The 27,083-nt window shown below is 42.1% G+C and overlaps 1 protein-coding gene across 2 annotated transcripts in view; it reads right to left on the bottom strand.

The window, feature by feature from the left end:
- CNTNAP4 (contactin associated protein family member 4) overlaps positions 1-27,083 on the bottom strand; it is a 524,353-nt gene that overhangs the window by 95,117 nt on the left and 402,153 nt on the right. For both annotated transcript variants that reach the window (XM_077474781.1, XM_077474782.1), the window contains 2 exons: positions 25,820-25,939; positions 22,888-23,085 (listed from right to left, as the gene is read on the bottom strand). In XM_077474781.1, the coding sequence (XP_077330907.1) occupies positions 22,888-23,085; positions 25,820-25,939 (318 nt within the window). The remainder of the gene's footprint in view (positions 1-22,887; positions 23,086-25,819; positions 25,940-27,083) is intronic.

The following is a 27,083-nucleotide window of genomic DNA, read 5'->3' as shown; positions in this document are numbered from 1 at the left end:
GCATTGGTTATCATATTACAATCAAGGATAGCAATTTACTGTACCTCTGTGGCACTGAGGCTTGCTTTCATAACACTACACTTAAAGCGGAGGTCCACCCTAAAGTGGACCTTCCGCTCATTGGAATCCCCCCCCCCCCTCCGGCACCACAATTGGCACCTTTCAGGGGGGAGGGGGGTGCAGGTACCTGTACAGTACAGGTATCTGCACCCACTTCCAGGATAGCTCTCTGCGGAAAGGGGCGTAGATTACGCCCCTTTCCGAAAGTCCCCCGCTGCCTGCTGGGAAACACACAGATCCCAGAGGCAGTGGGTCCATCCTTATTGCGCAGAACGACTCGCGCATGCGCAGTAGGGAACCTGGAAATGAAGCCGAAAGGCTCAACTTCCTGATTCCCATACCCAAGATGGCGGCGGCAGTACCCAAGAGACGATCGAGAGATCGGCTTCGGGTGCCGACATCGCGGGCACGCTGGACAGGTAAGTGTCACTATTTTAAAAGTCAGCAGCTGCAGTATTTGTAGCTGCTGGCTTTTTAAAAAACAAAAATGCAGACTCCCGGCGGACTCCCGCTTTAAGTGGACCTTCAGTAGTTTTTTCATCTTTCCATCTATTAAATCTTTTGCCCTTGCTGTTTTAACTTTGGATAGTGAAACTTGTTTTTTTCTGCCAGAAAATACCTTATACAGCCCACTTCCTGTTTCTTGTCTGATCATTTGCCTAGGCTAGTGACTTCCTGTTCAGCTTGTTTCATGAGCGTTAGCCAGCGAGGGGGGGGGGGAGTTGGATGATGGAGGAGATATAAGGAGATCTAAATGTGTCTGTGTAAATCCAGGAGGTGAACAGGCAGCAGCTTCAGCTGCCCACAGTTAAAATGGCTGCAGCCAGACTTAGTGGAGGAAGAATTCTGCAGCATATTTGGGAAGTACAGAATCACAGTATATACAAAATAATATACAAAGTGGTTGGAGGGAAGTTTCAGAATAACAAATATGTTTTAATTACAAATTATGTGAGTAGACTGTGGTTCCTCTTTAATAAACCTAAGAAACCTAATATCTGCTTGCGCCTTTTTCTATGTAAAGTCCTCATCTTTACTTCTAAATATGAAATAATCTTTTTGAAAATAACAAGCAGTGACATATGCAGGTACACAGAAAAGCTTGGAAAAATAAAAATGGCTGCGCTGTAAAAACTAGGTAATACATATATAATTGAATACTCTGTAAATAAATATCATATAAGTAAGAACTTATGAATAAAAAAACAGTGAATCTAGTGAATCATCAATATGGAATAAATAAATACAATAAAAAAAGGTGAAAAAGTCCAATGTTGATAAACAAATCTCAAATAGAAAACATCTTTATCAGATTGGTACAGATAGCGACTTGTGTTCAGCTACAAAACCTTGTGACTTTTCTGGCAAAACAAATTGTGACTTCCTTTGTGAACCCACCACCGCAAGCACGGGCGTGTGTACTGTAGTCGGTCAGCTGCAAAATACGCTTTTGGTAGCTTTTTTAAACTTGAATAAGGCCGCGTACACACGGGCAGACTGTTCGCCCAACCTTGTCCGCTGAACAGTGTTTGGGCGGACAGTCCGCCCGTGTGTGGGCTTTCAGCGGACAGTTTTAGCGGACAGTTGGACGGACAAAGTCTTTCGGAAATTCCGAAAAACTGTCCGCTGAAACTGTGTTTGAGCGAACAGTCCGCCCGTGTGTGGGCCTGTCCGCTGTACTTTCGAAATGAGCGGACTGTTCCCGCTCGGAAAGTCCGCCCATTTCGAGCGCGTGTACAGGTAGGCGGGGCCCGCGAAGGAGACGTCGCGGGCTCCGCCGCCTGGAATGGGCTTAAAGGGGAACCCCAACGCCGAAAAAAATCGGCGTGGGGGTTCCCCCAAAGTCCACACCAGACCCTTGTCCGAGCACGCTACCCGGCCGGCCAGGAAAGGGGGGCGAGCGAGCGCGCCCCCCCCTCCTGAGCCGTACCAGGCCGCGTGCCCTCAACATGGGGGGTGCCTTGGGGAAGGGGGGGCCGCGCGGCCCCCCCACCCCAAAGCACCTTGTCCCCATGTTGATGAGGACAAGGGCCTCTTCCCGACAACCCTGGCCGTTGGTTGTCGGGGTCTGCGGGCGGAGGGCTTATCGGAATCCGGGAGCCCCCTTTAAGAAGGGGGCCCCCGGATACCGGCCCCCCCACCCTATGTGAATGAGTATGGGGTACAATGTACCCCTACCCATTCACCTGTGAAATAAAGTACAAAAAAAAACACAACACACGAGATTAAATACTTTATTGCACAGCTCCGGGGGTCTTCCGTCTTCGGGGGTCTTCTCGCCGGACTCCTCCGCTATGTGTGTGTAGCTCTTTTACTAGCGGAGGAGTCCGGCTTTCTTCCTCCCCGCCGCCGGCCTCTTCTCCCGACTTCGGGGGTCTTGTCCCCCTCTTCGGTTCTTCTGCCGGGCCACCGCGCCTTCTTGTAGCTCTTTTACAGGCGGTGGCCCGGTCTTCTGTCGCCGCTGCCTTCCGTTCTTCTGTCGCCGCCTTCGGTTCTTCTGCCGGGCCACCGTGCCTTCTTGTAGCTCTTTTACAGGCGGTGGCCCGGTCTTCTGTCGCCGCTGTCGTCGCCGCCGCCGCCTTCCGTTCTTGTTCTTCTTCTTGTTCTTCTTCTTCTTCTCCTTGAGATGTTGACTCGACGAGCTCTCCGGCCGGAATGCCAGAGCCGCGCTGTGCGGTCACTTATATAGTGACAATGGGGCGGTGTCACATGGTATATGTCACATGGGTTGGTCACATGGGTTGATGTCACATGGGGACTATGACATCGTAAGGGGGCGGGGTCACCATGTGACCACCCATGTGACATATACCATGTGACACCGCCCCATTGTCACTATATAAGTGGCAGCGGAGCGTGTCCCTGGCATTCCGGCCGGAGAGCTCGTCGAGTCAACATCTCCAGGAGAAGAAGAAGAAGAACAAGAAGAAGAACAAGAACGGAAGGCGGCGGCGGCGGCGGCGACGACAGCGGCGACAGAAGACCGGGCCACCGCCTGTAAAAGAGCTACAAGAAGGCGCGGTGGCCCGGCAGAAGAACCGAAGGCGGCGACAGAAGAACGGAAGGCAGCGGCGACAGAAGACCGGGCCACCGCCTGTAAAAGAGCTACAAGAAGGCGCGGTGGCCCGGCAGAAGAACCGAAGAGGGGGACAAGACCCCCGAAGTCGGGAGAAGAGGCCGGCGGCGGGGAGGAAGAAAGCCGGACTCCTCCGCTAGTAAAAGAGCTACACACAGATAGCGGAGGAGTCCGGCGAGAAGACCCCCGAAGACGGAAGACCCCCCGGAGCTGTGCAATAAAATATTTTTCCCTGTGTTGTGTTTTTTTTTGTACTTTATTTCACAGGTGAATGGGTAGGGGTACATTGTACCCCATACTCATTCACATAGGGTGGGGGGCCGGTATCCGGGGGCCCCCTTCTTAAAGGGGGCTCCCGGATTCCGATAAGCCCTCCGCCCGCAGACCCCGACAACCAACGGCCAGGGTTGTCGGGAAGAGGCCCTTGTCCTCATCAACATGGGGACAAGGTGCTTTGGGGTGGGGGGGCCGCGCGGCCCCCCCTTCCCCAAGGCACCCCCCATGTTGAGGGCACGCGGCCTGGTACGGCTCAGGAGGGGGGGCGCGCTCGCTCGCCCCCCTTTCCTGGCCGGCCGGGTAGCGTGCTCGGACAAGGGTCTGGTGTGGACTTTGGGGGAACCACCACGCCGATTTTTTTCGGCGTTGGGGTTCCCCTTTAAGCCCATTCCAGGCGGCGGAGCCCGCGACGTCTCCTTCGCGGGCCCCGCCTACCTGTACACGCGCTCGAAATGGGCGGATTTGCCTCCTCCTTACGTGGGCGAGTCCGTTCATTTCAAAAGTTGAGCGAACTGTTTGCCCAACCTTGTTCGTCAAACAGTCCGCTCGTGTGTGGGCAAGTCCGCTCATGCAAATTTTGAGCGGACTGTTTGCCGAAACTGTTTGACGAACAAGGTTGGGCAAACAGTCCGTGTGTGTGTACGCGGCCTTAATCACCCAATGGGTTTTACCTATAGCTGTCCACTATTGTTTTTTCTGGGCCACGCTTGATCTGCCATACACTGAGCTGTGTCTAAGCTTGCATCTGATGTTCGGGTCTGCTGTTGTCCGGTTCGGGAGATCTCTCCATTAGGGATGAGCTGAACACCCCCTGTTCGGTTCACATCAGAACATGCGAACAGGCAAAAAATGTGTTTGAACATACAAACACTGTTAAAGTCTATGGGACACGAACATGAATAATCAAAAGTGCAAATTTTAAAGGCTTATATGCATGGTATTGTCATAAAAAGTGTTTGGGGACCTGGGTCCTGCCACAGGGGACATGTATCAATGCATGTTTTTGGAGCAGTGATTTTAATAATGCTTAACCACTTAACAACCGCCCTATAGCCGAATGACGGCTACAGGGCGGTTTCTTAACTCTGGGAGGCCGTCATATGACGTGGCCGTCATATGACGCCGGTTCCTCCCGTCCCGTTTACCACGTGATCGCTCCGTTAAATTACCACTTGTAAACAAACCGGCGTCATGTTATGACGCCGGTTCCTCCCGTCCCCTCTCTGTACTCTGAACAGCGGAGGGGGAAGAGATCGGTGTCAGCAGTGATGTGGGCTGCATCTGCAGTGCCCACATCGCTGCTCACCGAAAATTAACCCCTCAATTCCCTGCAATACCCTGCCATTACTCTGCATTACTCTGCATTACTCTGCAATACCCTGCAACACTCTGCAATACCCTGCATTACTCTGCAATACTCTGCATTGCTCTGCAATACCCTGCAACACTCTGCAATACTCTGCATTACTCTGCATTACTCTGCAATACTCTGCAATACTCTGCATTACACTGCATTACTCTGCATTACACTGCAATACTCTGCAATACTCTGCAATACCCTGCAACACTCTGCAATACCCTGCAACACCCTGCAACGCTCTGCAACACCCGCCAATACCCTGCAACACTCTGCAATGCTCTGCAACACCCGCCAATACCCTGCAACACTCTGCAATGCTCTGCAACACTCTGCAATGCTCTGCAACACCCACCAATACCCTGCAAAACTCTGCAATGCTCTGCAACACCCGCCAATACCGTGCAACACTCTGCAATGCTCTGCAACACCCTCCAATATCCTGCAATGCTCTGCAACGCAATACTCTGCAACGCCATACTCTGAGATACCCAGCCATACTCTGAGATACCCAGCCATAGTCGGTGATACCCTGCAATACCCAGCCATAGACACCCACCTCCCGCCGCCCTCCGGTGCTTCTACCGACTCGCCAATACGATCAAATCCAGAATCTTTTTTTTTTTTCAGGCTTCCCAGCTTAGAGGTGAGATGCAGGGTCTTATTGACCCCATATCTCACTGTAAAGGGGACCTGTCATGCCATATTCCTATTACAAGGGATGTTTACATTCCTTGTAATAGGAATAAAAGTGATCAAAAAATGTATTTTTGGGGAAAAAAATGTCAAACTAAAATAAATAAAGTAAAATGAACAATAAAACATTTTTTTTTTTAAAGCGCCCCTGTCCCCATGTGCTCGCATGCAGAAGCGAACGCATACGTAAGTCCCGCCCACATATGAAAACGGTGCTCAAACCACACATGTGAGGTATCGCTGCGAACGTTAGAGCGAGAGCAATGATTCTAGCCCTTGACCTCCTCTGTAACTCAAAACATATAACCAGTAAAAAAAAATTAAATCGTCGCCTATGGGGATTTTTAAGTAGCGACGTTTGGCGCCATTCCACGAGCCTGTGCAATTTTGAAGAGTGACATGTTAGGTATCGATTTACTCGGTGTAACTTCATCTTTCACATTATGCAAAAATTGGGCTAACTTTACTGTGTTTTTTTTTTTAAGCACAAAACTGTTTTTTTTTTCCAAAAAAAACATTCGAAAAATTTGCGACGACCACCATTGTATTCTCCAGGGTGTTTGCTAAAAAAACATATATAATGTTTTGGGATTCTATGTAATTTTCTAGCAAATAAATGATGATTTTTACATGTAGGAGAGAAATGTCAGATTTGTCCTGGGTGCTCCAGAACGCCTGATGGCGCTCCATGCATGTTGGGCCTCTGTATGTGGCCACACTGTGTAAAAGTCTCACACATGTGGTATCGCCGTACTCGGGAGTAATAGCAGAATGTGTTTTGGGGTGTAATTTGTGGTATGTGAGAAATAAACTGATAATATGACAATTTTGTGAAAAAAAAAAAAGTTAAAAAAATCTTGATTTTGCAAAGAATTGTGGGAAAAAATGACAACTTCAAAAAAACTCATCATGTCTCTTACTAAATACCTTGGAATGTCTTCTTTCCAAAAAGGGGTCATTTGGGGGGTATTTGTACTTTTCTGGCATGTTAGGGTCTCAAGAATTCAAATAGGCCATCAGTACTTCAGGTGTGATCAATTTTCAGATATTGGCGCCATAGCTTGTGGACTCTATAACTTTCACAAAGACCAAATAATATCCACCAATTTGTACTTATTTTTACCAAAGATATGTAGTAGTGTAAATTTTGGCCAAAATTTATGAAGAAAAAATTACACAGAAACAAAGAAAAATTCATTTTTTTACAGAATTTTCTGTATTTTTTCTTTTATAGCACAAAAAATAAAAAACCCAGCGGTGATTAAATACCACCAAAAGAAAGCTCCATTTGTGTGAAAAAAAGGACAAAAATTTCATATAGGTCCAGTGTTGCATGACTGAGTAATTGTCATTCAAAATGTGAGAGCACTGAAAGCTGAAAATTGGTCTGGTTATTAAGGGTGTTTAAGTGCCCAGTGGTCAAGTGGTTAAAGTGAAACAATAAAGGTGTAATATTCCTTTAAATTTCATACCTGGGGGGTGTCTATAGTATGCCTGTAAAGGGGCACATGTTTCCCATGTTTAGAACAGTCTGACAGCAAAATGATGACATTTGTAAAGGAAAAAAAAAGTAATGTAAAACTACTCACGGCTATAATGAATTGTCAGTCCGCAATACACATAAAAGTTCATTGATAAAAAAGGCATGGGGATTTCCCCACAGGGGAACCCAGAACCAAAATTTGGTATGAATATTAAGGAGAACCCTGCGCCAAAATAAAAATAAAATGGCATGGAGGTCCCCCTCAAGGATTTTAAGGGGAACCCCACGCCAAAATGCAACCTGGCAGGCCGCAGGAAAATAGGGGGGATGAGTGAGCCCCCCCCGAACTGTACCAGGCCACATGCCCTCAACATTGGGAGGGTTCTTTGAGGTAGCCCCTCAAAGCACCTTGTCCCCATGTTGGCAAGGGTTGTGGGTTGTGGGGGTCTGTGGGTGGGGGGCTTATCAGAATCGGAAAGCCCCTTTAACAAGGTGACCCCCAGATCCCGCCCCCCCTTGTGAATTGGTAATGTCTACCATTTCAAAAAAAAGTGAAAAAAAAATAAAAAAGACAAAAGACAGTTTTTGACAAGTCCTTTATTAAATTCTTCTTCTTTGCACTTCTTCTTTAATCTTTTTCTTCTGGTCTTCCTCCGGTATTATTCTTCTTCTCCATCTTCTTCTTCCTCCGCTCTTCTTGCCCCACACCTTGCTTCGGCTTCTTCTCTGCACCGTCCACACCATCCGCCTCTGTGGGAGTCTTCAGCAGTGTGATGCTCCGCTTCTTCTGACAGTTCTTAAATAATGGAGGGCAGGGCCACCCCGGTGACCCTGCCCTCCTCTGATGCATGGGGACTTCTCTATGTCTTTCCCCGTGTTGTTAGAGGGGGATGGGGTCACTCGTTTCCAGATTCCGATAAGCCCCCCCACACGCAGATCCCTACAACCACCGGACAAGGGTTGTGGGGATTAGGTCCTTCTCCCCATCAACATGAGGACAAGGTGTTTTGATGGGCTACCTCAAAGCACCCTCCCAATGTTGATGGCATGTGGCCTGGTACGGTTCAGGAGGGGGGGCTCTCTAATCCCCCCTCTTTTCCTGCATCCTGCCAGGTTGTGAGCTCGGATAAAGGTCTGGTATGGATTTTTGGGGGGACCCCACACCATTTTTTTTTTAATTTTGGTGCGGGGTTCCCCTTAAAATCATACCAGACCCTTCGATATGGCTTTTGAGGGGGACCCCCACGCCATTCACGCACCTTTGGGAAGCTCCATGAGTAAGGTCGCGGGTCTCACGGACTCGATCGCCGCGGGGATACCTGCGATCGCTTCCCGGAGAGGAAGAACGGGGAAATGCTAAAGTAAACAAGCATCTGTTCTGATGACCTGTTCTGCCTAGCAACAGTGACACTGATCTCTGCTCCCTGTGATTGGAGCAGAGATCAGTGATGTGTAAAACACAGCCCCGCTCCCCACAGTTAGCAACACGCCCCTAGGACACACTTAACACCTACATTGCCACCTAGTGGTTAACTCCTTCACTGCCAGTGTCATTTACACAGGAATCAGTGCATTTGTATAGCACTGATTGCTGTATAAATGACAATGGTCCCAAAAATGTGTCAAAAATTTGCGACGTGTCCGCCATAATGTCGCAGTCACGATAAAAAATGCTGATCGTCACCATTTAAAAAAAATAATAAAAATGCCATAAAACTATCCCCTATATTGTAAACGCTATAGCTTTTGCGCAAACCAATCAATAATCGCTTATTGTGATTTTTTTTTTACCAAAAATATGTAGAAGAATACGTACCCCCACGCATTTATTTATTTAAAATTTTGGTGGGGAGATCCCTATGCCATTTTTATCAATGAACTTTTATGTGTATTACGGCCCGACAATTCATTATAGCCGCGGGTAGTTTTAAATTACTTTTTTTTTGCTTTAGAAATGCCATTCTGCTGTCAGACTGTTCTAAACACGGGAAACAAACGCCCCTTTACAGGCATTCTATAGACACCCCCCAGGTACGATATTTAAAGGAATATTACACTTTTATTGTTTCACTTTAAGCATTATTAAAATCACTGCTCCTGAAAAAACTGACATTTTTAAAACTTTTTTTGCATTGATACATGTCCTCTGGGGCAGGACCCAGGTCCCCAAACACTTTTTATGACAATACCATGCATATAAGCCTTTAAAATTAGCACTTTTGAGTTCTCCCATAGACTTTTAAAAGGTGTTCCACGGCTTTTTCGAATTTGCCGCGAACACCCAAGAGTGTTCGCTATTCAGCGAACTGGCGAACAGCCAATGTTCATGTCGAAAATGAGTTTGACTCGAACATAAAGCTCATCCCTGCTCTCCATAGACACGATGACTGGATCGGGACTGGAAACTCACTGGAGAAAAGGCCCTGGCTGGGTGTTAGCCACAGGCATTATTTGCCTGCCAGCTGGTAAGCGTACAATCTATGCGGTGGTGGGTTCACAAAGGAAGTCACTATTTGCTTTGCCACTTCTTAAGTTCTTAGTTATATGATATTTATTTACAGAGTATTCAATTATATCTGTATCACCTAGTTTTGGTTTTGAGCGCAGCCATTTTTGTTTTTCCCATTCGCATTTGTATGTATCTCAGCTTTTGTTAGATTTAAGTTTTTATTTTTTTTTGTTTCAGCACAGTCTTTTTTCTTAACACAGAAAAGCATCACTGAAAATGAATATAACACCTTGCTATTCAATCAATGTTCAACGTAAATACAAATTAGGTGTGATTTTATATTATGACAATTGCTGTAATCTGGACGTTGCTATAATATTGAGTGTTGTTTTAAAGAAGGTGATTACTATATTTGTGAAGGTTCTAAAATATTTTCAAAGCCATACACTTTAGAAGATAATAAGGCATGCAGGCACTATTGAACTGCTCTCAGGGACAAATATATTTTGAGCAATGAAGAAACCCTCTACAAATGTTATGTTGTCAACAATTTGTATTACTAGCCAGCAACTGCTAACATTTATGAATATGTGAGACAAATCATTGTGCAAACATATTCAAGTATATATCCAAAAGAGGAGACTAGAGACAGAGCTTCAGCATAAAACTGAACATGTACGTTTTTCCTCCATGTATATTAAAGATTTTATTATTACAATTGCATGTAACAATGAGATTTTATATTTTTTTCAATAATCTACAGTATGCAATTACTTAAAGCAACAAGTGTATTATATGTATTTGTGTCAATGCAAGATAGCTTTTCTCCAAGTACTAATAACATGTTAAATAAGGTAACAACTTCAAGGGATGTAGGAACGAATGTGCCCCCTTTTTTGCCCTACTGTTTGCATTAGATTCTGTCCTAAGATGGATAAACATTCCTTAAGTTTGTGTCACATCATGTGTTTATATCAGCTTTATGGATTACGGATTTAGAGATAATATATCAATTTGTTTATTCAGAAAAGAAAAGGGTTGATTTAATATTGATGAAAATAGTTCTGTGTAAGCCAGAAGTGACAAAAAAATGTTTTTCTTTTATCAATTTACAAAACTAAAGAAGGTAAATGCTTTTACAGTACATAAATGTGCTCTGTATAAGAGTATAATTAAAAGTGCGGGGATGCAAAGATGAGTCTTCTGTGAGAAGTGTTTAAAATCTAATGGACATACTCAAGTCTAACTTAGACTTAGTAACGTATCACTCTTCCAGAAAATCTATTTCTTATTCTAATGTTTACTAAAGGAGAGAATAAACTGGATATTCTCTGTTAGGTGATGTGAGTGGCTATACAGCTGTTGCCTATACTGGGCTGTCCCGTCCAATTGGTTGGGTCGCATTTCCTGTGAAGAGTGGATGGAAAAAAAGTTTCTGCCCCTCTTCTGTGACATCAAGAAACTGAAATCAACAAGGATTGTGTCACTTCTGGTTTGTTTATTTGCAAACCTTTAACAGTTTGTACCGCATTCGATCACACCGATCTCAGTTTGATCAGAAGCTTTGGAGGCCAGAGAAGAGATATGGGGTCTAAAAGATCTCAGTCAGATCTCTGTAGAAATAGGACCTGTTATGGCCCATGTTATTATAAGGGATGTTGTTCATCCCTTCTGATAACAATAAAGTTGATCCAAAAAAACAAAAATCAATGAACGTATAGTATAAAAAAAATTTAAATAAAAAAAGGCTCATGCGTAAATGTCAATGCGCACATAGGTCCCGCACTTATATGTAAATGGAAATCACAGCACACATATGAGGTTTTGCTGTAATACCTGTGTATATCAGAGTGAAAGCAATAACCCCAGTACCTCAAAACTGTGAAAAAACAATTGAATATCAATTGCAAAAACTCCACGCCATACAAAACGTGTAAATACAATTATATAACGAAAAAGCTGCACCGTATAAAAGGGGAGTATATAACTCCTCAATAATGTATTGATAGTGATTTTTGGAGCGCTCTAATTACTTAATATAATGATAAATGTATCAGTGCCAATCCTATCTAGTGAACCATAGGAAAAAAATTACACAATATTAAAACATAAAAAAATGTGGAAACAATATCTCTATCTAATACCACTAGTGATCAAGTGACTATAAACAAATGATTCAAAATGAATTATAATCTTCTATTCAAAGAGTCCCATCAATGTAGCACAACAACTTCTTTGATAGGTGATCCCAAATCCACCAGCATGAGAAATCTTGCAAGATGTGACAGAAATGATTCCAATAACCCCAGTGCCTGACTTCCTGTGTAACTTTAAACTGATCACCTATAATGTCTTTTAAAGTCTTGCCCATGGGAGGTTTAATGTACCGTAGTTACATTACAGAGGATTACAGGTTATGGAGGATTTGAGGCAGCAGCCATTCTTAATCTATCTGGTAGTGCCAACCTCCAGACAGAGGCCACTGCTATGTTCAGGACTGGGTCATATAGCTCTGTTGTTTGGCCTTTTTTAACCACTTGCCGACCGCTGCACGCCGATATACATCGGCACAATGGCAGCGGTGGGCAAGTTGAATGTACGTCCCCTTTAATTGGCAGGGCTAGCGGGAGCACACACCCGATGCGTACAGCATGACCGTGCCCACGGCACCAGTGGACTCAATGTCCACCGGTCTCCCAGCGATTGTATCACGGAGCCACAGAAAGTTCTGCCTAGTGACATGACAGAAATCACGGCTCCCTATCATCGGGTGCAGTAATCGCTGTCATGTGAGCTGTATAAATGACAATGGTCCCAAAATAGTGTCAAAAGTGTCCGATGTGTCCACCATAATGTCACAGTCATGATAAGAATTGCAGATTGCCACCATTACTAATAAAACAAAATGAATAATAAAAATCCCATAAAACTATCCCCTATTTTGTAGACACTATAACTTTTGTGCAAACCAATCAATTTACGCTTATTGAAATTTTTTTTTTTACCAAAAATATGTAGAAGAATACATATCATCCTAAATGGAGGAAAAAAATGTTTATATATTTTTGGGGAATATTTATTATAGCAAAAAGTAAAAAATATTGCTTTTTTTTTTCAAAATTGTTGCTCTTTTTTTTGTTTATAGCTCAAAAAAATAAAAACCGCAGAGCTTATCAAATACCACCAAAAGAAAGCTCTATTTGTGGGAAAAAAGGACAATTCTGTTTGGGTGCAACAGCGCACGTGCAATTGTCAGTTAAAATGACGCAGTGCCAAATGGCAAAAAAGTGCTCTGGTCAGGAAGGGGGTAACATCTTGGCAGACTTGTCAATGTCACAACAATGTCACACATGGATGCTAAAAGACTAGATTTGAATCACAAAACCAAGCTAGAAAACCTCTCACCCCACCCACATCGAGTCAGCTTAAAAAACTATTAGAACCAGCCAACCTCCAGCCAACCTAAAAAACTATTAGAACCAAACATACCTGGAGTAGTGTGACAGCGCCTCTTCCAATGAGGATTGGAAGCTGCATTCCAGGCCATGTATCTAGTCTTGTTTCTGTTTCCCATTGTAACAACATGATGCCACACCTTTAAATATGGAGACCCTGTGAGGACAATTTGGTGGACACATCTAAAAGCCAGTGGGTGGCATCCTTGACACCAGGAAGCAATGTGGAATCTGACCACTTCATACAGTACCAGGGCTGGGCTGGAACAAAAATTTGGCCCTGGACTTCATCATGACCGTCCCACTTTAATTTTGAGTGTCTCCATCAACACTTGCCCTTACATTAGAGTGTCCTCCCTCTCCTCCCCCTCCCACGTGTACTCACAGTTTTGAAGGCAGCTTCTCGTTCCTCTCTCCAGTCATATGATAAGTGACAAGTGATAAAGGGAGAGAGGATGGAACGTCTACCAGCTGTCTATCTCCCCCTACAGACTGGAGGGAGCAGAAAGCCGAATGCTCTCTCCAGCAAGTGATGGCAGCTGTTCCTCCTAACAGCGATCACTCACTGTCAGAGAGGAGCGGCTCCAGGACTGCACCTGACTGGCCCACTGAGCCATCGGCCCACCGGGAAACTCCCTGTAGTCCCGATTGCCAGTACATGCCTATACAGCACTAACAAATTCAATTTAATATAGAAACTTACTGTTTCTGCCCCCTTTCTTGTTCAGCCATGCTGAACCCTACACTGTTTTTTGTGAGGTATCCTCTTGAAATCCATAATAATAATGTAAAAAACACAGCACAATGGAAAATATATACTACCTCAGTGAGTTCATGGATTAAAGTGGTTGTAAACCCTTTAAACACACTTTGACCTACAGGTAAGCCTAGATTAAGGCTTACCTGTAGGTCCAAGAAATATCTCCTAAACCTATGCAGTTTAGGAGATATTTGCCCGAATACAGGCACCGCTGTCTACAGCACATGCGCCGTAGACAGCGACGCGCAGGCGCACTGAGTGTGGCATTTCCAACGATGGAGCTTCCGGGTGTGTCGACTCCCATGCGCATGCACGGGAGTGACGTCATCGCGGCTTCGCCGAATGACAGCGGCGTAGCTGCGAGACCCCACCGAGAAGATGGATGCGCCAGACTACAGGGGACAACGGTGACTTCACTGGCTCCTGTGTCAGGTAAGTGACACATAATGGACTACTATGTGATGCATAGTAGTCCATTATGCTTTGCCTTTGCAGGGAATGAAAGAGGAAGTAAACTCATCAGGGTTTACTTCCTCTTTAAATGATTGCTGCTAGCATTGATATGTGTTTCTACACCTATGTAAATTATTACAAGAAATAAATTGCAGCACAATCCTCTACAAATAATTATAAATACACGTGAATCATATGTAATCCACTAATAAAAATAAAAAGACAATACATATAAAGTAAATTAGTGTATATGAATGGCGGTGACACCCCTTGCGAAGCAGGGTGTAGCTAAACACCTCTTAAATGTTAAAACAAAGAATCTAATGCTTTTAGGAACACCTATTTTAGATACTCAGTGCACTGACATCCTGTCCCGACATGTTTCACCATTACGCCATGACTTCTTCAAAGGAAACAATTTGGGTGCCCATGACATTAGCACACAACCTGAAGTGACCCCAACAGAGGTCTGATAGTGTGAGTTTGAAGGGGTGCATATGGTGAAATATTTAAAGGCACAGCACAGTTGTTTATATGGGTGTTTTTATCTGCACCAGGGTATAGTAAAAATAGCATGTGAATGCACAGTAGCAAGAGATATATTACTTTCACCTTAGTTTAACCACTTTGAGCCCATGCTATAGCCAAAATACAGCTATAGCGTGAGCTTAAAATGTCGTGAGGGAATACATGGACGTCCTCTTGTTCTCGGTTCGCCCACTCTGTGATTGCCAAATCCTTGGGACTCCGCTGATCGCAGAGCAGGATAAAGGGTCAATCACAGTGGGACCTTTACCACGTGATCAGCTGTCATCAAAGACAGCTGATCACAGAAGTAAACATAAGCCGGTTTCCGGCTTTTTTTCTCTTCATGCTGTCAGTGTGAAGAAAAGAAGAAAGCTGTTAACCATTTCCACCTATTTTTTTTTCAATCAAATCTTTTTTGATTTAGTGCCCCCCCCAGTGCCACCTACCAGTGCCTATCAGTGCCACCTATCAGTGTCTACTAGTGCCACCTATTAGTGCCCATCAATGCTGTCAATCAGTATCCCATCAGCAGTGTGCCCTGATCAGTGCCCATCAGTACTGCCTATTATGGATGAGCCAAACACCCCCTGGTTTGGTTTGCAGCAGAACATGAGAACAGGCAATAAAATGTTGTATACACGCAAACACCTTTAAAGTCTAGGGGACGTGAATGTGAAAAATCAAAAGTGCTCATTTTAAATGCGTATATGTAAGTTATTGCCATAAAAAGTGTTTGGATGACCCAGGTCCTGCCCAAGGGGACATGTATCAATGCAAAAAAAAAGGTTTAAGGGTCCTTTCACACGGGGCGGATCAGTTCTGATCCGCCCCGTGGATATCCGTTTGCTCAGCGGGGATCACTTCGCCGATCCCCGCTGAGCAGGGAGATGACAGCTCCGTCTCTGCACACTGCACAGGGACGGACCTGTCACAGCGCCGCTCTCCACTATGGGAGATCGGATGACGACGGACCGCAGTGCCCGTCGTCACCCGATCCGATCCGCAGACGGATGGAAAAATAGCTTTTTCCTCCGTTACACTTTTTCGGATCGGAGCGGGTCGGATGTCAGCGGACATGTCACCGCTGACATCCAACGCTCCATAGAGCTCTATGGAGCACCCGTTCAGGTCCGCCTGAAAAACTGACAGGCGGGCCTGAACGGGACATCAGTGTGAAAGAGGCCTAAAACAGTATTTTTTTCGGGAGCAATGATTTTAATAATGCTTAAAGTGAAACAATACAAATGAAATATTCCTTTAAATATCATGCCTGGGGCCTGTCCTTAGTATGCCTGTAAATTAGCACAACTTTACCATGTTTATAACAGTGCCACAGCAAAATTACATTTCTAAATCTAAAATTTAATTACGCGGCTGTAATGTATTGTCGAATCCCAGCAATAGAGATAAAAATACCCAAAAAAAATTGGTGTGGATGTCCCCTCAAAATCCATAACAGGCCCTTCAGGTCTGGTATGGATATTAAGGGGCACCCCACATCAAAGTTTTTTTAAATAGCGTGGGGGCCCCCCAGATCTGCCCTATATACTAGAAGAAATTTGGGCCTTGGGTCCTGCTGTAAAATATTATAGCAAGAATTGTAATTACATGCTTCTGTTAAACAGGGGCAGAAAAATTGGGCTTTTGGTTTTGGTGGTGCGACAACACTGTAAGCCCTCACAGTAACTCTTGTTGGGGGCAGGAACGGGCCATGCTGTGAAATATCATATCAAGAATTGTAATTACATGCCCCTATTAAACAGGGCAGAAAAATTTGGCCTTGGGTGGTGGTGGTGGTACCACAACACTGTAACCCCTCACAGATACTCTTGTTGGGTGCAGGAACGGGCCCTGCGTTGACATATTATATCAAAAATTGTAACTACACGACCTTGTTAAACAGGAGCAGAAAAATTGGGTCTTGGGTGGTGGTGCCACAACACTGTAACCCCTCATAGTTACTCTTGTTGGGTGCAGGTACAGGCCCTGCTGTGAAATATTATATCAAGCATTGTAATTACATGCCCCTGTTAAAAAATCCCATCACTTCCATTATATATGTATTGCCTAAAATATATAGAGACACATTAAATCCACTAGGACGTCCCATAGTTTCAAGCACTGATTCCATCACTACACCGCTTTCTATATTTCTTAACCCCTTAGAGAAACCACTCAATGCGAAACACTCAACATTTTTTACAAAAGGTTTGTAACAGTACCACCCAGGTCAATATTAGTTACCTGGGATGTGGCTAATCTATACACTGATATACCCTATGATTTGGGGATAGAAGCCTGCCAATGATTATTGATTCATTCAAAGAAATATACATCTACACACATTACCTTCTTGATACAATTGCTGTTGATCGTTTTGGAGGAAACATTTTTATTTTTTTTATTTTCAAAGAAAAATACTCAGAGCTGCAATGGGTTCTAATGTTGCCCCCATATGCTAATGTATGCATGCAGATGATAGAGATTGCATTTATTTACCATTACACTGTATTCTTTCAAAATTGCACATGTTGGTATAGATTTATCGAAGATGCCTTTGCGATTCAGTCGGGCGACTTAGAATCTTTAAATGCATTAAATTCCCTAATCCCTGGTGTAAAGTTTAACATGCCAGTTGGTGACAACCAAATATCATTTTTGGACACTCTGTTAAGTATTAATGAACAACACATAGTTATTGACCTTTACACTAAACCTACAGATCACAATAAACTTTTATTGTATTCAATAAAAGTTGCACCCTGTCTTTGGCCAATTATGGCTCTCTCAGCAGAGCACGCTGTAATTGGCCAAAGCATACAGGTCAGGTGCATGCTTTGGCCAGTCATCATACCGCAATGCACTGCAATCTTGCAGTGTATTATGGGGCGATCCGCAGCACTTGAATTTCCCGCGAATGCCCCATTGTGTTTGCTGTTCTGCGAATGGGTGAACACCATTGCTCTCATCCCTACAACCTATCAGTGCCCATCAGTGCCACCTATCATTGCCCCCATGTGCCACCTATCAGTGCCACCTCCCTGTGCCACCTATCACTACCAATCATGCCACTTATTGGAGTAATATCTGGAGTGAAATTGTGTGCATAGAGCATTTATCGATCTATACTAGATGTATATCATATAATAAAGGTGAGCAGGTGGTGCAGCTGGTGTAGGATTGCACATGGTGAACTATTTATAGGCACATCACAGCTTATTGTGGAGCAACATCTTGGTGGACCTTCTTTTATACTTAGCACACGTAGAAGTTGTTGAAGATGTTGATTGAGGCCAGGTTCACATACTTTATGTGCGGCTGCGGTTTTCAGTCTGGGGTCAGGTGCACAGAATGCTTTTTGAAACCGAACCGTGGCTGGCCACCAGGCATAATTTCATTGGGGTGTCACCATTGATCATATACTGTTGTCATTGTAAGATTGTACTGAATATTTATAGCAGGGGTTTCTATAGGCATAACATTCTTTGTTGCATTATTGATTTAGTGGTGTTCAGACATACCCTGCATAGCAGAGGGTCCGATTATTGGGGGTGTCACCATTGTTCACATACTGCTGTCATCGTAAGTTTGCACTGAGGCATAACACTCTTTGTTGCAATATTGGATTGAGAGGTGTATAAATACACCCTGCTCGGTAACAGGTGTCACCACCATTCATATTCACTCATTTGCTTTATTTGCATTGTTAATTTATTTTTATTAGATAAGTGGTATTACACTTAATTCACATGCAATTATAATATTTATTTAGAGGATTGTGCTGCATTTTATTTCACTTAATTGCCTTAAAATTCATAACTGACCCTCATCTTGGATAAATGTTGAAGGGAATCCCTACCTACTTGCTTACCAACAGAGCTGTTAGTACATCATACAGATGCTTCACTTTGGAGGCAGGATTGGAGTATCCCCAAGCATGTTATTTAAAGGAATTGTGCATTTTTAATTTAGTCATTCAAGAGATTTTTTTAAAAGTGCTGCTCCCCATCAAACAATATTTCATTTTATTTTTTGTATTAGTGCATGTTCCCCCTGATATTGCCTAGCTCTCATGCCTTTTGTTTAACAATATCTTTCCTATTAGCCTTAAAAATTAGCAACATTTGCATGACCCCCTCCTGTGGGGAGTAGAGTTTGGGGAGCATTCACAATTTCCAAACTTTTTTTGACTAATCAGCAAACCTCCCTTGAAGAGAACCCAGGCACATTTTGGCTCAAAAATAATAGTGACCAGTATATTTGCAGGCGCATAGACTGTTATTTTCTTTTAATAGTAATTTTAAGCACCATCTAAACTGCTTTCCCACTAGTTAAATTGATTGTGGGTTCTGTGCATTACATTAAAGGTCTCAAGCTAGTTCATTAAAATTAATGTTTCTATAATTGCAGTAATTCATAGACTGTTTGTACTATAATATATTATTTACTGTTTGACTGACCATTATTGAATTGCATGTGGTGCACAACCTCACATGTTTAAACAGCTATGATCATTATAAAATGAGTTCTTAACAGACACTCTATTTCTTTAGTAAAGTGAAAGCAGAAACATAATAAATATTAACTGTCATGGCTAATTTAGTGTGGTGTTCTTAGTTCATCTACTGTATGAACAGCCTTTAGTTCCTTTGAAATTTATAAAACTTCTGTTATAAAATAAAAGAGGATAATAAAATTGTACATTTTCTAACTTAAAGTGTTAAAAAAAATTAAAAGCAGCTACACATACTGTATCTGCTAACTTTTAAAAATAGGATATGTATCTGCCCAGGGATCCAGCACTGTCCTCACCCAAGTCAGCTTTTTGGCCATCTTCGAATCCAGCCCATGTTTACTTTTGAATGCCGGCTGTGACTATTTGTAGCTTGCCACTAGACATGCATGAGCTGCGATTTTTTGAATGGTCGTGTAGCTTTCTGTGACGTGTCTCAGAAGGCTGGGGGGGAATGAGGGAGGCCAAACTTCCACTCAGAATGCTGCAGTGATCCCACCAGAAGTGGGAGTGGGGACCTGTCAAAACCAGGTTCCCACTGCTCCCCAAGAAACAGGGCTTAAACTTTAAGAGGAGGGGGGAAGAGGCAGACAAGCAGAACTTCCTCTTTTGGAGGAAGTTTTACTTTTAAATCTAGTTTAAGATTCTAATTTCTTTCCCTGATACTATAATTTTTAAAGAATTAGGGATGAGTGAACATGCCTTGGTTCGGTTCACAAGGGATTCACTGAATCCAGAGTGAAGTCTAGAAATTGTGAACCTAAAGGGAAATTAATTTTACATACAGTACATACTGTGGGCAGGCATTTTATCGCAGAAGAGACATACAATAAAAAGCAACTACACCTACCTGCCATCTCACAGCAATCTCCAGAATGGAAATGAAATTGTGCATGCACAGCTGAGCTTACAGTGGCCGGCCCGATCCCTGTGTGCCAGAATGACTAGCTAGCATCACTAGAGTGATGTCATACTGTGCTAGACAATGAAGATGACCAAAAACTGGCACACAGGAGAAGATGCCAGCACCGGCAGGGGACCATGGGAAAGGTGAGTACCGATACTTTTAGTTCTGCTTTAAAACCAAACTCTGCTGTAGTCTATGGGGGTGAACCTTGCCGATTTTTTGGCCGCCATTTTAAAGACTACTAGGCCTAGGATTGTCAAAAAAAAAAAACAATATGAGGAGAGGGGGCTGGAGGAGGTGGTCCTCCATTTCATGTACCTTTGAAGGCAACAAACAGCATTTCTCTAAATTACATGCTATGAAGATGCCTTTAAAGGTGTATGTAATGTTATTGAATAAGATTCTCATGGACAGCATCAGCAGTACTACATTCTGCATGTGTGAATGTTTTTTTTATTTTTTATTATTGCTTAGTTTTAATTAGAGGAAGCAGCATTCAAATGTGACTCATTACAACGTAACAAAAATATATTTTTAGATATGTACATACAGTAGATGAACCTAAAGGGAAATTAATTAAAAGATTCCATGCAGCAGGTTACACAAAGCATTTCACAAAATCAAAGCCTCCTGGCTATAAAGCAGCCCATCTTGGGCCATACTGGATATCAGCCTCAAGTCCAGTATCTCAATACATTAGGTCAGTGCAAACAAATACATATCCCTTGTGTTTCCATGCACTTGTTGCTCCCTGGCATCACAACTCCTCAGCAAAATAGAGCCCTAAACCATAGTCAGCACCTATACTAAAGGGACACAGTGTCAAGGCATAGCCCTGTCACACATTCCTGGAAACTAGAAAACTACATTGTAAGTGAGAGCAGAGCAGACTGTTTTAATTGGTTAAAAAGTCTGTTTATGAATCAGAGAACCCGATTTTCACAGAAAAAGGATAGTAGACCCTCTGTGCTGTCTGCATATTGGAATGTGTGTGAACCCGTAAAGTAGAACTAAAGCTAAAACTTTTTTCATTTTGGATAGAGCAAGGGATGGTTATAAGCCCTGCCAGTTTTATTTTTGCCATCTGTGTCCCATTGGGGAGATTTCTCTCTACTTCCTGTCATATAGCCAAAACAAGAACTCAGAGGAAATCGCTCCAAAGTGAACAAATCCCACCATAGTCACCAGACATCAACAAAAACCTTACAGGTGTTCCAATCACTGTCCTCTCTATCCAAACGTACACACACTAAATCCTCACCAAAGCATCCAGCAAGTAGTGGCCCCTAGACATGGTAGTGGACCAAGAATATATCCAAATAACCATAGCATGGTTCACAATGGACAGGCAATATCAGAAACAGATAGAGAAATGTTTGATGGATCCGTTTTATGCTTTTATGCTGGGGAGAGTCTGAGCACTCTCCAGGCTATTTTTCCTTTAAATTGATACACTGTAAAAGTAATGACTGGCATGACAGAAGGCATGCAGCCAATATAGTTATTGGTACTCTACATAAAAACGACATGTTTGCTGTAAATCAAGAGAGAAGAATCACTGGAGACTTTGGTTTTCCTAGAGATGCAGAACATAAAAGTTCTGCCTCACCAATTTGTTTCCTGATGTGGGCAGCGCATTAAAGATGGGACAGCCTGCTTCTACTGCCACAGGCATGTATACCTATGGAATGATCTTATTATGGTTTTGCCTTGGCCTTACAGCATTGACGTGGATGCCTAACAAAAGGTTGAAAGTGCAATATTGGTAATCTACTGCTGTAGTGGTGATTAGCTGCATTAACTGCACAGTGGTGTAGTGGTTTGCACTCTCACCTAGCAGTAAAAAGGGTCACTGGCTCAAGTCCCAACCACGACACTACCTGCCTGGAGTTTACCTGTTCTCCCTGTCCCTGCGTGGGTTTCCTTTGGGTACTCTGGTTTCCTCCCACACTCCAAAGACATGCAGGTAGGTTAATTGGCTTCTGTCCAAAAATGGCCCTAGTATATGTGTGGGGACCTTGGATTGCAGACTACTTGAGGGTAGGGACCGATGTGAGTGTGCCATGTACAGGGACAGGGACAATTGTAGACACTCACTGAGGTTAAACTGGTGTCTTTATTCAACCTTGCCAACTATGTAACTGGCTGTTTTTTCAAACTCTGAATGATGTCAGTTCACCTCAAACCCCTGTTCTGCATAAACATAAAGCTTATTTCTAATCCTTATTCCACTTTGGCTATAATGCTGTAATGCTAACTCTCAGTTCAGAACTGTACCCTTCTTTGCGGCAAGATGTCCTTACTTTTTTAGTTTGAATAATGCCTGGCATGACTCAACCCAAAAAACTGACAACAGATTGACAAATAGTCCAAGAAAAAATATAATGCAGACTCATTCAGTGGCTTATTATCACATTTTGTGCATTACCTGTAGTGTTATATGATTAATCGGATAAACAACAAAATTCAGATTTCTGTTTGTCTTGCTAAGTAACATTTGTGATATTTCAATTGCAGAATCAGGATGAATGGCATAGGAACATAACACAATAAACTAGGCAATTTCTGTAATTAAGCAAACACAGCTAAAAAGAGGTGACTTCCAGCAGTATTAATGGAGGGAGTAAATTAGGAGGTGAACATGTATTGGTTTATGGGCCATGGGCAACTACCAGAGACTAATTTGGTGCCACTTGACCCTAGGTGGATCCATACTACATGTCTGACGCAGGTAAATTAAAGAAACGACTAGTGCTGTTGTCATCTAGTGCATAAAATCATAAAACAAATAAGCTCATAATACTGAAAGCTGCTTTAAAAAATAAAAAATAAATAAAAACTTTTTGAACAAGAAAATAAAAACAAGTATATTACCTTGCTTTTGTTGAATACGGGACTTTTTACAGTGGTAGATAATTTCCTGTATGCAATGTTCAGAATTGTTAATTGTAGCCTGGAGCTGCTCCATGTCAGCAGAATATTTGAAATTCATTGTATGGGGAAACTCTCGATTTGAATTCTTTACCTTGTTCAGCTCTGTATTATTGTGATGCAAAATACTTATTGCTGTATCTAGTTAGAGTAAAAGAACAACAAATAAAGTATTAAAAGGTATTAAAACATATTTAACATTTTTTTTTCTAACAGTGCTTGATCAAAGGTTTAAATGTTTCTAAAGTTTGCACAAAAATTATACTTTCAAAAAAAGTGAGCTCTTTAAATATATACTGTATCTTGTCATCACAATCATAAGTCAGTATGCAAAACCATATTGTATACATTATGCTTGTCTACAGTCTTACTAAAGGCAAATAAGCTGTGCACTTTGCACATACCATTGCACTCATTTTCCCAGGAGCTTAGTGAATTTGTGATGGAGCTTCACATTGCAAAGAATACCCAATCAGGTGCAAGGTAAATACAAAAAAAAAAAAAACAGCTTTTTTGCTTGCACGTGATTGAAAGATGGAACCAGCAGAGCTTCACCACAGTGCAGTCTATTTGCCTTCAGTATATTACTCCCAACATCTATGGTGACAAAAGTTCGAAAGGATTTTATAACAGAGTGTGCACCCCACTAACAGTACACCCCCATTGTCCCCCCCAGTCACAACCACTTTATTGTGCACACCTCAGCTCCATATAATCCTCCTTCCCTGCCAGCATAACTGGTAGTTGGAGGAGTTTTAGTGCAAAATATGCAAGTCAGTGGTGATCTGGGGGGGGGGGGGGGGGCAGAGCTGAGGAAGAAAAAGAGATAAGAGCAATCCTCAACTGCACCAAGCATTGCACTACCACACACTCAGTTGAAGAGCATGGTTTGTTGTGCTTAACTTCACCCTCTCTGACCTACAACCACTCAGCCAGACCTGACCACACTGCCCAAGAAAGAGAGAAAGAGGAGGGTACACACTGGGCAAGACTAGAATGGGGGGGGGGGCGCACACACACATCATTCTACTGCCTGTTTTTAACAGAATCTTTGCTAATTTTGTGCCCAGGGCAACTGTTCCTGTGGCCCTGCCCATGCTATGCTAGTGCTGCCCTTCACTCATGAAACCACTGGAAATCACAAAGTGCTAAAAGCAGGCAGTTCATGAAAATGTTTAGCTATGCCTTGCACATCTTACCTGTCTATATGATTCCAAACAGTCGCATGCATAGCTAGAGCTATGCCTCACATGGGTTCTTTGAATGGCATGGATTTTTGCTGAAAAATTACAAGTCTTAAAAGCACACCAATCTGATCATCAAACGCAGGAATCTCCAAAGTACAAACTACTACTGTTGCAGAACTACATGTCCCATGAGGCATTGTAAAACTCTGACATTCACAGACATGACTAGGCATGATGGGAATTGTAGTTCCTGAACAACTGGAGGACCATAGCCTGGAGAACCCTGATCTAATGTCTGAAAGATAATACATTTTAGTTATCTTTTGCAAATGTTTCCCTCTTGCCTCACCCTAAATTAAATAAGTTCATGCCAACACAGGAAAACCTTTGGTATTTTTACAGATATACGGTATACATTTGCCAGACCTTTAATTATTAAAGTCAAAGTCAATAGGATTAAGGTGGCTAAAAATGTTTATATTTAATAATCTTCCATAGCAACATTTAATTTTCTAGCCTAAAGGCGTATTTAAGTAATTTGTATTTGGGCCTTAATGATGATGATTGTGGTAATAATGATGATTACTATTATTATTAGACATTTATGATATTTATCTTTTTTCTATTATTGGCAGCTGTGTTTATATATTATTTTGTACTTCCTCTTCTTTAAAATTGAAATTTCTTTAATCAAATACTCATTTAAAAAGTGCTGTAATTTTAGAGAAATTCATTTAAAATACCAAGGTAACCAAAAAAAAGCATGTGTACTATAAACCAGAGTAACCTCCAATTATTTTTTTCCTGGTGATATAATGCTATCGCATTGTGATTAAGTGACAGACAAGTTAGATTAAAAGCATCTGCCACAGATGGGAATAAGTGGGATGAAGGATGTAAAGTTTTTCACTTAGTTTTTTTAAAATAAACATATGTTTCACTCTGTCAGGTTAAATATTCGGTGGAAAGACCAGCAAAATTGTCTTACATTTGTGAACATTGAGTAATGGATGAAAATATCAGCATATGTTCATGAATTCCCGCGGGTGAGGTAGAAACTACCTTATGCTTTATAAGCTGAGAAGGTGGATTACATTCCTGGTAAAATATTGTCCTTGCAAATATATGCAGCCCATACTCACATGAACAGTTTAAAGCTTTAATAAACATTTTCTCTGCTGCTCTAAGAAAATGTTAGAAGAGGTAAACGCTAAAATATCTATGAAGCTAGCATAAATGTTACTGTTTATTATATACAAACAAGCAAACAAAAATGATTGGACTATAACCTCTAAATGCATAAAGCATTTCATGGGATCAAAATGAGAAAAAAGAATAGCTTATAGATAAATATTGAAGTACATTTTGAAATTAGTGAATGTGACATTCACTAAACATTTGCTGGAGGTGAATCTTCCTGGTGCGCGTGTATTAAATTGCAGTAACTGATTTTTCTGCAGTAAATGTTTTATGAGTGTTATATGCACTGTTTTTTAAATGTTTATTTCTGAAGACCCCAAACTATAAGTTGTTCCATTTCTGGACAACAGTTTGCCAACGGGTTAAATTTGCAAAATTGTAGAGCGTAGTACTTTAATCCATGTTCTGTATTCATGACTAGAAAGTAATACATATTACATTTATTGAAAGGTGGTGGGAATTATTGATGAAGGTGACATATATGTTACCTGTCATGTTGCAGTAAACTACAAATGGTTCCAGAGGGCCACTTCCATCAGAATCAACGAAAAAGAATCCAGAGGAGTCACCTTTGTGTTTATATGCTTCACAAGATTGCTCATATATAGCTGAAAAATAAATTTAAGGCAATAAGGCAAATATTTTACAGATTCCTAAAAATAAATTCAATGCCAAGGCCATTCATGTAATTACACTAAATAATCAGAAGTATAAATCTGTGCAAACAGAACAACAAGTGTCTTAGGCCTCATTTACACTAGCACTGTCAAAATCGAATTTAGAGAACATTGCTACTGTAAAAGCATATAAATGCATGTAATGCTTTTTCAATGGTAACCTTTCATACTGTGCATTTATATGCATTTAGCTGTGATTAGTTTAGCTATGTTTAGAGAAAACAGAGTTATGATTGCCACACCATGGTGGAGTCAAAATCTTAGAAGTTCTTTATTGTCACCATTTTACTCAAACCAGTCCTGCTTACTCACAACGTGTTATGATTTGTGTGAACCACGTCTACTATGTTCTTGTGTCTTTGTCTGGCATGGTGACAATAAAGAACTTCTAATATTTTGACTCCACTGTGGTGTGCCACCATCTTCCTTCCTTCATTTGCATTTTCGTTGGAGAACTGGGGTGAGCACTTGCAGCGGTCAGCAACCTACTGATTGCCTGAGCAGCGTACACATTGTGGTAGGAACGTCTAAATGCAGTAAAAAGTTAAAAAAGTTTTAAGGGGGTATAAAAGTTGTTTAAACTTTGCAGGGTATACATTTAGAAAAGTTATACACAGGATTGTCGGTGTGCATAAGGTCTTATTATTAGAGAACTGCTCATTTAGAAAATGACTTTAACTATATAATGTCTTTTAGTAAAGACATGATGGCAATCCATAAATTTGAGAACAGACATCAGATGGTTACTGCAACTTTTGCGGATCATTCTGATTTTTTTCATTAATATGCATTGTCAAATCCATTCAACCAATCCATGGTTCACCAACAATAGTTGTCCAGATTTATTTGTTATTGTCTTCTATTGACCTATAGACATGGTCATTGCCTACCTATTCAAAGTCTTATGCCATTGAGTACCCTAGAAAATATACATTAACGCATGTGAATGTTTGAAGAATTAAATAGCATTTGCTAGGATTTTGGATTGGATTTGGATCTTATTAGCATCTTTGTTCTTATTATTGTTCTTATAATCCCACAATACTGTTTTACACCTCAATAATGCATAATAGTA

This window comes from Lithobates pipiens, unplaced genomic scaffold (assembly GCF_037356315.1).
Source record: "Lithobates pipiens isolate NorthernLeopardFrog02 unplaced genomic scaffold, aLitPip1_a1.2 Scaffold_13, whole genome shotgun sequence".
Lineage (NCBI taxonomy): Eukaryota > Metazoa > Chordata > Amphibia > Anura > Ranidae > Lithobates > Lithobates pipiens.
This window is presented reverse-complemented; position numbering and strand designations above follow the sequence as displayed.